Source organism: Vicia villosa, unplaced genomic scaffold (genome assembly GCF_029867415.1).
Source record: "Vicia villosa cultivar HV-30 ecotype Madison, WI unplaced genomic scaffold, Vvil1.0 ctg.000283F_1_1, whole genome shotgun sequence".
NCBI lineage: Eukaryota > Viridiplantae > Streptophyta > Magnoliopsida > Fabales > Fabaceae > Vicia > Vicia villosa.
In genome coordinates this window covers 399,081-415,873 of record NW_026705121.1, presented here as the reverse complement: position 1 = coordinate 415,873, position 16,793 = coordinate 399,081, and the positions used below count along the sequence as shown (strand labels likewise).

Below are 16,793 nucleotides of genomic sequence, written 5' to 3'. Positions count from 1 at the left end.
TCATCTGCAAGTATACACTTAGCATCGAGGAGACCTCGAAATTGGTTTAATCAAAGGCGATCTTTCTAATAAAGACTCTGGAATGGGGGGAATCACATCTAGGGGGTTCCCCTTAACAGGGGCAAAATTTCAAGCGCCGCAGGGGCATGCAATCAAACATCCTATTCACTAGGGGCAATCTTCCTAAAGGTTCAATCGACTTGGGGCACACCTCGAAGCAATAACAAACAGGGGCATGTCAAACATAGGAGAAACTTAAAAGGATAGAACATCATGGATAACCTTCCATATCCTGGAGATCAAGGGCATACCCTTCAATCTAAACGGCGAAGCATATAACAAGGTCATTTCTCGGGGCACTTCCTTCATGGCTTGGAGATCATAGGCACCTTTTTTCAACTAAACATTGGGGCATGGGATATCAAATCCATAAGGTGTGGAGAACCACAAAGGTTAAAGGCGTGGAGAACCTCGAAAAGGTTAAAGATGCGAATTGCAAAAGGCGAAAGACATGGAGAACCTCAAAAGGTTAAAGGCGTGGAGTAATTCAAAAGCCCAAACTGGGGCAAGGCACATAACATAAAGAAAAAGGTGTCCCCACACTTTACAGATCTTTATCCTAACTACTGTAACACCCTTCTAAACCCCACGAAAATTAATAAAATAATTCAGAGTAAAACATGAAAACAAGGGTGCCACAATTCCAATTAAAACAAATTTATCATAAATTCATTGTCATGCTTTCACTAAGGAACAATTCATCATAATACACAAACATCTCATGTTAACACAGCGGAAATTCACCATACGGATAAGCATAACATCATCTATGCAATATCTCACAAAATTACTCCAATAACAGCAAAATAGAGTATCATCATCAAATCTAAGCTAGTGTTCCCCCAGTGTTACAATATCAGAGCATGACACCGACGCTATACTAAACAAACTGACTCATGAGCTAATCCTCACCAAGCCAAAAGCCGCTATCCTCAATCTGAAAATATCAACAGTAAGGGTGAGTATCATTCACAATTAAAAAATGTTATCGAATCATAAACAATAACACATCATAGTCACATTATTCATCCAATTTCATTATATTCAGATTGTCAGGAAGTACTCATCAACACACAACAACAAATATAATACATTACCAAGAGACAACACCATAATTCATCCAAACAAATCATAACCATTACAATCATCACATATTATAACATTGGACAATCTTCCATTCATATTATAATAACACAAGTAGCCTAATGAAAATGCAACTATATGCATGTGGTACCAAAATCTGGGATAACCCAACTCACCGATCCACCATCGTCAAGGATACGGCAACACCCACTCACTAATTCCAAACAATGGGAATTAGCTACCACTGATCCACCATCGTCAAGGATCAGCCACATAATGATTATGAAATGCATGTATCAACCATAACATGCTCATCATCCACATAAACCATCCAAATGTCATAATCATCAACCAACACAATAATCAATAGCCACACACAATTATGCTATTTCTCAACCATAATAAAATACATATTTTACCTCAACAATATATTTATATCAAACATCAATTACCACCACGACATCATAACAGATAGAACATTCGCCATTCAGTGCAACAACAATGACACCTCTCGCAATCGTGTACTAAGTACCACAAATCAACCCAACAAAAACAGAGTATTTACATCACCATTCATCAAAACACATGATAATCACATTTACCATGAACAACATCCATTTACATAACAAGCAGAAGCTACCATATTATCACAACACACATCATTGCACATATTCAATTATGCAAACAACAGTCATTGCATCTCATCAACTATGCAAAACTAGAATAAACCACATTTGGAGAAAACGGTACTTTTCAAAATAAAATCATGTTATTGTTGTTTTATTTATTTCATATGGTAGAGCATTCAATTTAAGGAACAACGTCCAAAACGGCGTCTAAAACGGACTTACGGTTTGAAAGTTACACATCTTTAACTTTTTACAAGAAAACAATTATCGCTACAGCACGCGACGCCACCCACAGTCCGCAGCACGTAACGAATAGAAAACACGCCTTCGCGGCGCAAACAAAGGTTCGCGGCGCGAAACGAGAAAATCACTACGCCTTCGCGGCGCGGACCTACCTTCACGGCGCGAACTGGCAAAAGTCAGAGCTTTCATCGCATTTGACAGCATTACGGGATTTACCCCAAAATCCCCAAAAACCAAACCAAGTTATATCATGAACCTCAAATGCCACCATTTCAGCCAAATACATGTTATAACACAAATATAACACACAAAGAGGATCCTCTAATCACCATAACAATCATATAATCATATAATTCATCAAATCATACAATTCCCCTCAAAATCATCCCAAAACCCCAATCTATCGTATAACCAATTGACACAAACAATGCATCTAAATCAGTCCTATTATCTATAATACGATAAAAGTTATTAACTGGAAGAGTCCCCCCTTACCTTAGCCAAAGATCTTGATTAGCCCTCTTCCTCTTCTTTTCCTCTTTCACGTATCAGCTTTTCCAATCTCTCATCTCCTCTGCTCTGCTTTTCACGTTCCTTTTTCCCAATTTTCCTTATTTCCTTTATTTTATGAAAACATAAAATAATTAGTAATGGGCTTACTCACTTAGCACCCCCATACTACTAATCTCACCATTCCAGCCCAATGGCCCTTAATCCATAATTCTCCAATAATTCAACAAAATATCAAATATTTCTAAATAATAATTTAATTTCCGATTAAATTAAAATTAGAAAATATGGGGTGTTACAACTACGATCTTCAAAAACAGGTATCGGGGAATCGCGCTAGCATCACACCCCATCTTATCAAACAAACCTGCAACTCCAGCGAACTATATACGCTTTGGTTATTAATAACCTATCATTGGAGCATCATACAAATACATACAAATCATGCATTACATACATTGGTTGATACATTACACCATACCTTTTTCAGATAATCTTCTCTAAGACAAATCTCGCGATCCTTTCTAGGAACCTTTTCTGGTAGTCTTTTCTAAGACAAATCTCACGATCCTTTCTAAGAACCTTTTCAAACAGTCTTCTTTAAGACAAACCTCACAATCGTCTTTATTTCCAAGAACCTTTTTAGATAGTCTTCTTCAGGACATTCTTTTTCTATGTACCTTTTTAGGTAGCCTTCTTTAAAACAATTTGCCATCCTTTTCAGGAACCTCTTCAAGTGGTCTTCTTTAAGACATTATACGAACCTTTCTGGGTGGTCTTTTCTAAGACATTCACTGTCCTCTCCAAGAACCTCTTTAGGTAGTCTTTGTAAAACATTTTCAGCCTTTCCAGGTGGTCTTCTTCAAGTCAAATTTCTATCTATGCTAAGAACCTTTCCAGGTAGTCTTCTTTAAGACAAAATTCTATCCATTCTAAGAACCTTTTTAGGTAGTCTTATTTAAGACAAATGTTCATTCCGGAAACCTTTTCAGGTAGTCTTACAGAAGACATTACTTCGTTCCACTCATTACATCAACCAAACATACGCATGAGCATAAGCATTACCCGCATACATAAACATTACCAAGTCGGCATAAGCATAGCCGTGGTGTAGGGGCAAACATGGATTAAACAAGTTCAACGGGTTCATTAAGGAGATAAAATCTTGGGATCGACATCAACATCAGCATTCATACGCATTGGCACATGCATATCATCAAGTGCATTCACATACTACAAAAGTCCAGTTTCCGACCCACGTGTCGTGGGTTTCCAACCCTCGTGTTGTGATAGGTGTATTTTCCGACCCATGTGTCGTGAGTTTCCAACCCTCGTGTTGTAATAGGAGTGTTTTCGACCCTTGAGTCGTAAATTTCCAACCCTCGTGTTGTGATGGGTGTGTCTTCCGACCCTCGAGTCGTGAATTTCTAAACATATCATTCCTTTCTGACCCTCGAGTCATGAGCATTTGACATACTATTTTCTCCTACCCTTGAGTCGTGAGTCTCCAAACAAGTGAATTCTTTCATGCAGGTAAGTTTGCTAGAACTATAGAAAATAATTCCTTTGGTGCAGGTAACTTGTCCGAACCAGGGCAAGAGACTCCTATTGGTGCAGGTAAACTTGTCCGAACCAGGACAAGTGACTCCTATTGGTGCAGGTAAACTTGTCCGAACCAGGGCAAGTGACTCCTATTGGTGCAGGTGATATTTGTCCGAACCAGGGCAAATGATCCAAATGGTGCAGGTGAAATTTGTCCGAACCAGGGCAAATGATCCAAATGGTGTAGGTGAGATTTGTCCGAACCAGGGCATACGATCCAAATGGTGCAGGTGAAATTTGTCCGAACAAGGGCAGATGATCCAAACGGTGCAGGTGAGCTTGTCAGAGCTATGACAAGTAAGCCTATTGGTGAAGGTGAACTTGCTAGAGCTATAGCAAGTGATCCTTTTGGGGTTCACAAACTACGAAAGCTTGCTAGCGCTATAGCAAGTTAACTATCTTCTACCCAACAAAACTGCGAGTCGTCGCTATTGATAGTTACGTTTATCCATCACGTTAGTCCCTCGGCAGTGATCAAAGGGGTGTTGCAAAGGGTTTTACAACAAGATTTTCAAAAAAAAAAAGTTTCTCAATTGGGTCTATCACGTTAGTCCCTCGGCAGTGATCTTTTCCAAAACATCATCAACAACAATCAAAGGTGTTATCTTTCTTTTCAGAGTTAGTAACATACTTTAATTAACAATCATGCATTATTCAACTAACATACCTCATTCATACATATTGCATATACATACACCGCTCTCATTTATTTTGAGAAGCTCACTGCATCATTGCATAAAGTCAAGGTTGCCTTTTTAGGCCACGCTACGATTTAAATGCGTAGCTCCTTCAAAAAAAAAGAGCGTCTGCTTCATAGTAAAAAAAAAAAGAGAGAAAGAATGGTATTCACCTTGGATGGCATCTTTAAAGCCCATCTCCCACTTAACTTCTTCCCAACAAATGCAAATTTCGGGGCATTCTCAGTGTCCAATCATCTTCTACCTTTAGATCACGATAGGCAGACGTGCCTATCTGACTCTTCAGGTTTAAGAAGATTGAACAGGGGCAGCTGTCATACCCCAAAATTTTTCCGTCTTATTTCATCTTCAAGGGTTCAAGGCTCAATGGTTAAACTCAAGTCACTCTCTCCTATTCAAGGGTTCAGATCAGGGTTTTCTAACTAAAAAGTCAACTCAACTTTGACTGGTCATAACTCTCACATGGTTTGTCAGAAATTTCCCAACCATAGCCTATTCGCAAGGAAATTTCATCCTCTACAACTTTGATGTTGGGCCCAAGATCAAGAAATGCACCATTTGGGAGATATGATCAAAGAGATTATAGGTCCTCCAGAAAAGTCAACAAAAACACCTTTTGGGTCAAAGCTCATAACTTGAGCATGGAAACTTCAATTGAGGTGAAACCAAAAAGGTCATTTAGAGGACTCTCTGAGCTTTCCAAAAGGTCCTAGAACATGGTTATACGGCAAAGATTGATGGAGATACGATGTGCACAAGTTGACAAAATTTCAAGAAATATCTAAAACCCTAAATGAAGAATTTTGGGATTTCTTGATTGATAGGCCTAAGATTTCCACTTCAAACATGATCATGACCTTGTATGAGACCTCTAAATCCATATTCACCCTTCTATAATTTTATTTACTATTTATTTGGATTTTTATTCATTTAAATATCAAATAAATTAAGAAAAATATCAAAATAAATGGATTAAATTGCATGACTCTTGTTTTAATCACATGAAGGCCCAAAAAACACCATAAGTAGGTCCAAATTTCGTTCATAGGGGAGAGGGAGGGTTTTAGCCAAAATAAAAAGAAAAAAACTCATACATATTCATGCAAAAATTCCAAGGGGCCAAAAGTAAGGAGTCCAAGCCCATAGAATGACCTAATAATATCATATATATTCTAAAAAGAGGCTGAAAAGAGGGGGGGACGAAAATATTGGAGGTGGAAGCTAGGGTTTCTAAACTTCTAAATTATCAAGAAACCTAGGGCAAGAGAATTTTTATTCTATAGTCAATATCAACAAATTCCAAACGTTGCATTATAATCTGGAGGATACCAAGAGCCATTCCCAGCCATTATCGAAGCCCCAAGCAATACCGGATCTTCATTCTTTAATTGCACTAGTTTGGTATTCTTCTTCAATCCGAAACCTTTTATACAGTCCGTTTAAATGATTTTGATGCTCCTTTCCGTGTTCAGGTTGATGTTTAGGACTGTTTAGAACGATCGTTCTTAAGTTTTGGTACAGGATTCACGAACCACCATTGTTGAGCAAGGTTGAGTTCTTGCATCGGGTTCATGTTTCTAGTGGTTTTTAGCCCAAACAAACGCAATATTCCTGATCAGAGGACATTTTTAAGGTGATCTGGGCCGGTATTTTCCCTTCTTGATCGTGTTCTTGAAGGTTAAAAAATTCAGAACTTTGGCTACGAAACGTTGTTGCAGAAATCATAGCAAATTCCTGGGAGAACCGTAGCTAAATCCAGCGCTTGATACCAACAAAGAAGACGAAGAGAAGCTGCACGCGTGGCGTTGCGCCGTTCGTTGGTCAGCACGCTGACTCTCCCAGCACGCGCGTGTCGCCTTCTGATTTGGGGGTCCACGAGATCTAGTGTAACGAGGCCACACGAGTCTCCCATACGCCCGCTGCAGCCACCCACTGGATCATCATTGTCTTAGATCCGACGCATGCAACGCTGGAGGTGTATCATGGACACTCACAGAGCTGCTGCACAGGATCACAAACCAGGTTTTGTCATATGTTTTATTTATTATATTATTTAAATGATTAGTTTAAAATGTAATTAATTATGTGTGATTAGATTAATTTATTTTAATTAGGATTAGGATATAAGATTAGGGTATAGGATCATCTCGATTTTTCGATTATGTCGATTATTCGACTTAGTTGATCTAATTAATCTTAATTATTATAATCACAAAAACCCTATTAAGGTTACAAGGATTAGGGTTTGCCCGGTCCCATTGCCCATTTGACGAAACATTAACCTTCGATTAATTCTCTCCTCGACCCGACTAAATCTATTAGTCGCATTAGACGAGAGATAAAAAATACATAAAATTAAAATACATTTTAATTTGCTGCCCGCGACGATCAATCTATCGATCTGAGTAACCAGCAATGCCCCTCAATCCGTTAGCTATACTGACCAAATCTATTGGTCATCGCATCTAACGGTGCCATATCAAATCAGGGTTGTACGCCCAAACACTTAAAACACATCAAACCACAAACCCCAGATTTTCATCTCTTCAACACTGCGAAACTACGAAGGTAATTCAAAATACCTTTTCAAAACTGGCAAACGGTAATTCAAAATACATTCAACACATTCATATCAAATTCTAAGGCGTCCAATCCTGTGCCCGAACTACGTTGACTCTGATTCTCCCTAAGGAGATACGTAGGCACTTGGATAACCAAGGCGAGTCCCCCTCCCTAAAATATCAATTTTCCCCTATTCACTTTCTTAGCTATTAAACCTTAACTTTTAGCCATAAATTGTTACCTTAGATTCAAAGCCAATAGGAAAGGGATGAGGGTGCCTAACACCTTCCCTCAACCTGATTATAATAACTTACCCCGATCTCTAAACTGCGTAGGGTTTCCTATTCGCCCTTCAGAATAGGTGGCGACTCTAAGTCTTTATTATTAAGGCGGGTTGCTACAAAGCGTTGTCAAATTTATTTCTCAGACTAAACGGAACTCGAAAATGATTCATTAATCCGTAAAAACTGTTCACAATATAGCTTCCTGTCGCGTTCGCCCTTACACGGCAGAATCGCGACCCACCAACGTCAGTTGAACCAACTACCAAACCATAAACAGAGCCTGAAGATGAGATGCCGATGCTGCTGCATTCTGTAGACTCTGCGACAACCTCCCATACACGTCACTGCCGCATCCTTCAGAACTGATAAAGAGAATAATAGCAGAAACGAGTCTCTAAAGCATAATTACCCCACCCATTTGGATTTCCAAAAAGAAGTAGAGAAATTTTTTCCTATACGAAAACGACAATGATTTGAAAACAACCTCTCCAAAATATTGTTATCAAGATTTGATAAATCCCTCCACCAAAACGATGTATTTCCGAGTTTTTTTTCTTCTTGAAATCACCAAATTTCACCGCCTTCAAATTAATATCGCCATATCGAGACTTTTGAACCTTATACCACAAAGCGTCAAATTCAGCCAAAATCCTCCACCTCCATTTTTGAAGGAGCGCCACATTGAAATCATCAATCCTCTTGATTCCAAGCCCGCCTCTATCAATCGGGAGACAAACATCTCTCCAACTCACCCAATGGATCTTTTTTCTCTCTGCCAAACTACCCTAAAGAAAATAACTTTAAATTTATTAAAATCCTTAACAAACTTGGACGAAGCTTAGTAGAACGAAAGTATGAAAATCGAAAGATTAGACAAAACCGATTTGAGAAGAGTTAACCTTCCCCCAAAGCTAAGCGAACGGACCTTCCACGCATCTAACCGATTCTTAACTTTAACAAGAAGACCTCTCCACATAAAATGTCTTCTAGGATTAGAGCCAATAAGAATTCCAAGGAAGATGAACTCCGAATCTTCCTTTTGGCTAGCAAGAAAAGTAGTAGCAATATCCATCAAATTCGAATTAATATTTTTTTACCTATAAGCTTACTTTTTTGAAAATTAATCCCCAACCCCGACAAAATTTTGAAACCTCTAAACACCTCCTTAATATCCCATAAGTGTTTCCAACTATCGTCTCCCACCACCAAAGTGTCATCCGCAAAATTGAAGAATATCGACGAAACAATTCCCATTGATAAAAAACCCGTAAACCTCCATTTGCCACGGCCTTTCTTATCAACCTCCTCAAACCTTCCACTACAAGGAAAAAAAGGAAAGGCGAAAGAGGATCCCATTGTCTCAACCCCCTCTCCACCGAAAACTCTGCGTTGGACTACCGTTGACCAAAACTGACATCTTACTAGAAAAAAACAAAGCTTCCATCCAATGCATCCACACATCGCTAAAACCCATATTCTTTAACATAAATCTAAAAAACTTCCAACTCACCTTATCATAATCTTTCTCAAAATCTACCTTGAAAACAAAACCATCTTTCCCTTCTCTTCTAGCGTAATCCACCAATTCATTTGCCACCAAAATTCCATCGAGCATTTACCTACCCGGAGCGAAAGCACTTTGACATTGGGACACAATAGAATTTAAAACCAACTTTAATCTAGACACCAAAATATTAGAGATGGCTTTGTAAATACAACCAATAAGACAAATAGGTTTATAATCATTAAACCCCAAGGGACTAGAAGACTTAGGAATCAAAGATAGAAAAGAGGAAATGCAAGACCTCGATAAAGATGCGTTAAAGTAAAAACTCGAAAAGCATCTAACAAAATCATCCTTCATAAATGGCCAACATTTATTTATGAAGAAAAAATAATAACCATCGTGACTTGGACTCTTATCTCCCCCAAACCCCCAAATCTCTTCTCTAATCTCTCCTTCCGAAAAAGGAGCTTCAAGAGAAATCCTCTCTGATTGAGAAACCTTATTCAAGTTGATTCCTTCAAGAATAGGCCTATCTCTATTGATTTCCACGAATTTAGAAGCAAAATGATTCTGCACTTCCTCCTTGACGTCCTCAACCGAATCCACAATTTCCGAACTAGTTAAAATAGAACCAATGTGATTATGACGCCTTCTACCTTTCATAACACGGTGAAAGAATTCGCTATTACTATCTCCATGATTAAGCCATTTAATCCTCGCTTTTTGAATAAGCATGGTGAAATACTATTTGGTTTACCTCCAATGTCACTCATATGCATGGTTTTAAATTGCGGTCTACAATCGCAATTGCACTAGGAATATTGCGAATGCACTTTCCTCTGCAACTGCATTGGATCGCAAACACGGTGTGCTTTTAAAATTATGTCTCCAACTGTATTAAGGAAGCACATTAGACAATTTCAATCACGTTTTTTTCAAGTAATTTCATTAAAAATTGAAATATTAGAATCCTATTCAATTTACTTCTTATGGAATAAAAAAAATTAAATTAAGTATTTTTTAACATCGTATTTCAAAACTTGTTAAAATTCACACTGCAAAGGCCACAATGCACATCGCAACAACCGTAATAACAACATCCCTAACGCCTGCAACCGCTATTTAAAACCATGCTCCTATGGATGGCACATGTTCTTCCATCTTTATTTGCTGTAAACTAGAATTTTGTGATTCCTAGTCGGCATATACCTCTATGCTCCTAACTATACTGTATTTGTGATTATTTAATTGAAGAACTAATGCTTTCTTTCTTGCAACTATTTTAGTGAAGTTTCCCCACATGCAGATTAATTCTATGCAATTTAAGTGTGTTTTTATTTGCTGAATGGATTATAGAGATTTTGTTTACTAAGTACCTTCCTTGTTTCTGTAGGTTCTAAAGTGTCACATTTGGGTAGAAGGTGATAACAAATATAATAGCTTTAATTCTACAGATTTTGGTCCTATTCCTAATGTTTTAGATTCATATATTTCAATTTTCAATTTATATTTTTTATACAGTTTTACATTATGCTGACTATTTTTTTCTCACTAAGTAGAAAACATCCCTTGTAGCTACCGCTACTAAAATATCTAGCCAGAATTTTATGCAAGAGAAAGGAGTTGTCGTGCAGAATTCAGCACAAGAAATGCCAGATACTAGTCATCTTTCTGCAGGCTTTGACGATATCATCCATGTAATTTGCCATAGTAATTACCCTGTTGGGAATGATCAAATTGTTTAATAAATTGTTATCTTTTTATATAGTTTTTTTAAAATATAAGATCATTTTAAAATTTATATATGAATATTATTATAATTAAAAAAAATTATGAACTATGAAGGATATTTATTATAAGGTTTATAAATAAAATGATTTTTCATATTATTTAAAAATTGCATTTCATGTGGAGTGTAATATAGAAAGCATTGTTGTCGGCTATGAAAAAGAAATTAAGATATGAATATACTAAAACGGTTTCAAATGCACTACAGCAAAAAATCGTAGTTATATTCACTAAAACATCAGTTCCTAAAACACTTCAGTAACAACAATTTTAATCTGAAAATAGAGTGCAATTGTTGCTGTTAGCAACCATTCTTTAAAAAAAAGCTACAACAGCGATTTTGTACCAGGCGCTGCCGTTAGGTACAAAAGCCATTCTAAAAGACTATAGAAGTGCCTCGGTTTGGTACGGTCTTAAAATCATTCTCATAAATAAAGGTAACTGTTTTTTTAGATTACAGAACAGTTTTTATACGTTGCCGTATAGTTAAAATATTGTAGTGAATAACAAGTAGGATCGTAGATATTATTTATATAACTTGGGCTAGATAAAAATGAGCATACATATAGCTAGTTTACTTATGGAGTAGTTTGGTGTCTGTTTTGTAGGGTGGTAATTAGGGGTGGGAATAGGCTGGGCCGAGCTAGGCTTTGCCAAGGCTAACTCTGGCCTGCTATAATATTTAAAGCCTAAGTTTGGCCTATAGCCTATCATAGGCTTATTTTTTTGGCCTGGGTCCAGTCTTTTTGAAGGCCTGATTGGCCTATTAGCCTACTTAAAAGTCTATTTCATTTGAACATTTGTAAATAAGTCATTCAACTCGTCTTTTTATAGACTAACAAATTAAAAGATCAGTGAAATTAAATTTTTGTTTACATTAGTTTATTTAAGTTTACCTAGTAGCATAAATTTTGTGATATTATTTGTTTGAGAGAACTTATCGAAACAACTTATGACATTGTTCATAAAATTCTTTTCATCTTATTTTCATAATTTCTTCAAGATAACTAAAATTTATTTTTATATTTTTAATTCAAAATAAAAAATATAATATAATAATAATAAAATTATTCATATTTATTTAAATAGGCCGGCCTCTTAGGGTTAAAAGGCTTTTAATGTGGTTTGTGGCCTAGTCTTTTTAGCTAAATAGGCTTATAAAAAGCCTATGCCTTTTCTATTTATCTAAAAAGCCTGGCCTGACCTAGGCCTATGTAGGCTGGGCCGTAGGCCCCTGTTAGTCGGCCTGGCCTATTCCCATCCCTAGTGGTAATTTTGGTATATTATTTTGTTTTTGGGCTGGATCCATGATTTGATTGCCTTGGATCCATGGTATATTATTTTGCTGGATCCATGGTCAATTCTGTTAGAATAATAAAGTAAGTGTGAGTAAGTGGGAAAATATATTCTACATTGGACATGAATGTGGTGACTTGAATATTTACCGCATGACATTTAATTTTGTAAGTTTGGGTAATTTAAAAGTGTAAGACTCCATAATCTCTATCAATACATAAAAATCAATTACCGGCATAATTACATGCTAATCCAACAAAAACCTAAATAGAAAGACAAACTCATGCCCCTAAATGTAACTTTCGTTTGCAAATCACTGCTAACTACTAAATATTGAATATTCAATTTTTTTTAATTGACATTAACTTTATTACGGCTGATCTCTGTTACCTAGAAAGCAGTGTTTTAAAAATCGGACCGGACATCAAACCGTTGAGGATACTGGGTCACTGCTTTATTGGTCGAACCACTTGGTCGCTGGTCGAACCGCATGACTAAACCGGATTAAACCAGATAACTCGGTTAAACAGACCGGTCGTTATAACAAAATTATATAGGTATAAAACATGTCGAACATGATGATTCAGTCTCTATAAAATATAACCGACACTTAAAATTTTTAAGAATATCATATCCTAAATAAATTCACAAGTTGATAATTTAAATTCAAATTTTAAACATAAGTATCACACATAATAAAATAATATAAAATTACAAAGCATATATTTGCAAACAAAATTTAATCATAAAATAATCTAATTGAATAAATTATAATAAAGTAACTTCATTGTCTAATAAATTTAATTTCAAAGAAGAAAAAATTATTTCAATATTGATATCTCCTTCTTCAATATCAAAATCATCTGCAACAAAAATAACTGCATTCGAAAATTTTTATTTTTATTTTTATTTTCTTTTTTATTTTTTTTATTTTTTATTTTGATATTTCATTAAAATAATTAAAATGATATTGTTTTAAGTTGTTAAAATAAAAAAAAAATTTAAAAATGCATTTAAACCACCGGTTTTTCCGGTTTTACCGGTTTACATCGGTTTTAACCGGTTCACACCGGTTCAATGACATATCCGATCCAACAATCGAATCAGACCGATTATCTGGCCGGTTCCCGGTTCAACCGGTCCGACCGGCCGGTCCGGTCCGGTTTTTAAAACATTGAGAAGAAGTCTATATAACTTTTAATATATTTTCAATGAAACATTTTACATTCCAAAACAAATAAATAAAAAACATGGACCCTAAACACTTTTAACTTTTCATCTATATCAGAAAGGTCAACACTTTCATGAGATCTATCTGCATTGTTAGTTCGAGTTCGAGGATTCGATAACTTTTCCGAGTTTGGACGTCGATTCAATTGGAAAATCCATCATGTTATTTTATCAGTTAATGTCTTCATGAATGCTTTGAATAATTCTAATCTTAATTACTATTATATATTAGGTTATGTTACAATTAGATTTGTTTCTAAGCGAACTAATCAACATGTTTGAGCGCAGTAGTGAAAGGGATCTTACTCTCTAACGATGTATGTTTTGATGTTATTTTGTTTTTTAAATTCAATGAAGGTTTTGGGTTTAGACGTTCTAAAACTTACTTTTAGTTTTGTAAGTTTATTTTTTTTATTTGGAGTCTTTTTTCTTTTTAACATCTTTTTGATTTTGAGTTCAGAAGAATAAATTGGCCACCACTGCAATGAAACTGCAGGTAATTTAAATTTAATCACTTATTGACAGACTTCTTCTCTTTAAAAAAATGTTTTAAAAATCTCATAGAAGAATGAACTGATGAGACCTTAGAATCATGATTAAATTGTTTTGTTGACAAAAATAAGTATGCAACAGGAAAAATATTTCATATATTAAATTGTTTTGTAAATTTTTCCCATGGTATATTTCAAACGAATATATTCATTTCAAATTTAAAATTCCTTTAAAGAGATATGTTTGAATATTATTTACATAAATTAAAATTCCTTCCATGACATGTGTTTGAATATTTATTTTCAAAGTATTTAAAGATATTCATAATAAATAAACATGCTCATTTCCAAATTATAATATTATTAAAATAAATGTATATTTTTGTATATTTTTAAAAGGTAAAATACTCTTTTTAGTCCCTTATGTTAACTTCAGGATTCATTTTGATATCTTAACTTCAAAAAATGTCATATTAGTCACTTAACTCTTCAAAATGTGTCATTTTAATCTTTTTGTCACATTAGCGACGAAAAAACTCAAAAATCGGTCGCTAATATGACAAAAACTAAAATGACACATTTTGAAGAGTTAAGGGACCAATATGACACTTTTTGAAATTAAGGGACCAAAATGAACCCCGAAGTTAATATAAAGAAAAAAAAAGATATTTTATCTTTTTAAAATCATATTGTGTATATTTTAAATATACTCATTTCAATATATTTCCTATATAATATAATTATGATTCAGTGTTTCTTCAATACCTAAAAAAATATATCTTTCATCATGCCTTGAAATATTAAAACATATAGTTTTTGTCGCGAAGATAATATTTATTTTATTTATTCCAATTGAGTAAAAACTCAACGCTTATAAGAACACAAGCAAAGATCCTGACCAAAAAATTCTAAACAGGTCCCTGAACCGGTATTAGGAAAACTAGCTTTACACTTTTTGTCGCAACATTCATAATTACAATCATTAGTGCAAACTCCTAACACAACATCGCAAGGAGATTCTGGTCCTCCTGGTGGTGGCCGATCGAAAGTACACATGCATAAGTGTAAGTATGAACACGATGCTTTTAAAACACGAACACCTTTTGCAAAGAAATTACAATGAGCAGTACAATCTAACATCTTACAGTCACCCACAAGTACTGAGCATTCACCATCTATCTGAATAAATTGAACTGTGTTTGAAAGAAAATAAAGAAAAAATTAGTAAGATTTATACTGCAATATACTACAAGTATAATTTAACAATGATGGAGACTAGGGTTGTAAAAACCGCTCTGCGACCGCAAAAATGGATACAGCAAACGGTATCGGCATAGGCTAAAACCGATATTGTTATCATCCTTTTTAATGCGACTAAGATCATTTTTTGAAACTGGAGAGTATTATTACCTGCAAAAACTAAAACCAAGACAGCAAAGAAACAGGAAGACTTTGACATTTGGTTTGCCATTACACAATAATACTGATTTGCAATAATTTTGTTGATTTATTACTCGAATGTTGAAGGTGGTATTTATAAGGAAAACTGTCATTAAGATTGGGATAAAACTCAAAGGTTTATTCAGTTTAAAGTGAGATATTTTTAATAATATTTCTTCAAAAAATATTTAATGTAAAATTTCATATTTAAAATATAACTATTAGGATGCCACACTTTCAAACTAATTAATAAATTCCATCTTTGACCAAAATTAATAAAAATATATTTAATTTTTTTCCAACTCACTTTTCACTTTTCATTTTTCGCTTTTTATTTTTCATTTTTTTAAAATTCAAATCCTACTTTCCTCCTATTATTTCACTTATCTTTTTATGTTTATATAAAAGTAAAAAATAAAAACATAAAATTATAATTCAATAATAACAATTAAAATGATTTTTTTTTTTTTGAAAATCTATGCTATAACAATACATCAATATATCTAATTATGAAAACAAATTATAACTAATTCCATATTAAAATAAAGGATTAATTACAGTTTTGGTCCCCCATTTTATCTGATTCACGAAATTGGTCCCACTATTTTAAATTTAAACAGTTTTGGTCCCCTTGTTTTAAATTTAAACAGTTTCGGTCCCCTTATTTTAAATTTTAAACAGTTTTGATCCCCTTTTCATACTTTTGCACTTAAAATTAACGATGTTTTCATGTTATAAATAACAAGTTACTTGTGAAATATGATAAATCATCGTATATAAACATACTGTTGTACTTTATACATAAAAATATTGTTGTGAAAAACGATACCAATAACAAAGTATAATAGGGAATTAGGGAAGAGAATAAGAACACAAGAATTGGTTATAACTGCTATTCTTTCACTTTCTCTTTAAACAAGATTACAAGTTTACAAGAATAACAAATAACCTCTCTCACCCTAAATTAGGATTTGCAGCTTAGCAATGATGAGAGACTAGTATGCTATTTATAATAAAACCTAACATACTAACTAATGGGCTTTTTCAGCAAGGCCCATTACACAAGCCAACTTAATAAACAAGCTAACTTAACAAATTAGGGTTTAAACACTAAAACCTAATTTAACATGCTAACAACCCTAGCATCTTCGACATCTGCATGCTAGACCCATCTTCGACTACAACATGCACACTTCGACACCAGCATGTGAACAATCCTTCGACTTCATGCTTAACTCTATCGAACTGTCGAACCAAGAAGCTACCCTTCGACAATACTAGAGTTCGATCCAATATCTCACAAATCTCCACCTTGGACCTAACTCTACAACGTCAAGGAACAAACTAGCTTTCTTCATGCAGCTTTATCA

General features: G+C 34.8%; 3 protein-coding genes across 3 annotated transcripts; all 3 read right to left on the bottom strand.

The window, feature by feature from the left end:
• Positions 1–7,930: 7,930 nt before the first annotated feature.
• LOC131626382 (uncharacterized) lies at positions 7,931–9,286 on the bottom strand. Its single transcript, XM_058897199.1, has 5 exons — positions 9,087–9,286; positions 8,804–8,989; positions 8,597–8,714; positions 8,296–8,456; positions 7,931–8,033 (listed from the first exon to the last, which is right to left on the bottom strand). Exons 1-5 carry the CDS (start codon positions 9,284–9,286, stop codon positions 7,931–7,933), a joined length of 768 nt encoding a protein of 255 aa, XP_058753182.1.
• LOC131626381 (uncharacterized) lies at positions 9,287–9,913 on the bottom strand. The gene has a single exon (XM_058897198.1). It carries the CDS (start codon positions 9,911–9,913, stop codon positions 9,287–9,289), a length of 627 nt encoding a protein of 208 aa, XP_058753181.1.
• Positions 9,914–14,796: 4,883 nt separating this feature from the next.
• Positions 14,797–15,497, bottom strand: LOC131626363 (putative defensin-like protein 180). Its single transcript, XM_058897180.1, has 2 exons — positions 15,394–15,497; positions 14,797–15,176 (listed from the first exon to the last, which is right to left on the bottom strand). Exons 1-2 carry the CDS (start codon positions 15,452–15,454, stop codon positions 14,848–14,850), a joined length of 390 nt encoding a protein of 129 aa, XP_058753163.1. The 5' UTR covers positions 15,455–15,497; the 3' UTR covers positions 14,797–14,847.
• Positions 15,498–16,793: the final 1,296 nt, after the last annotated feature.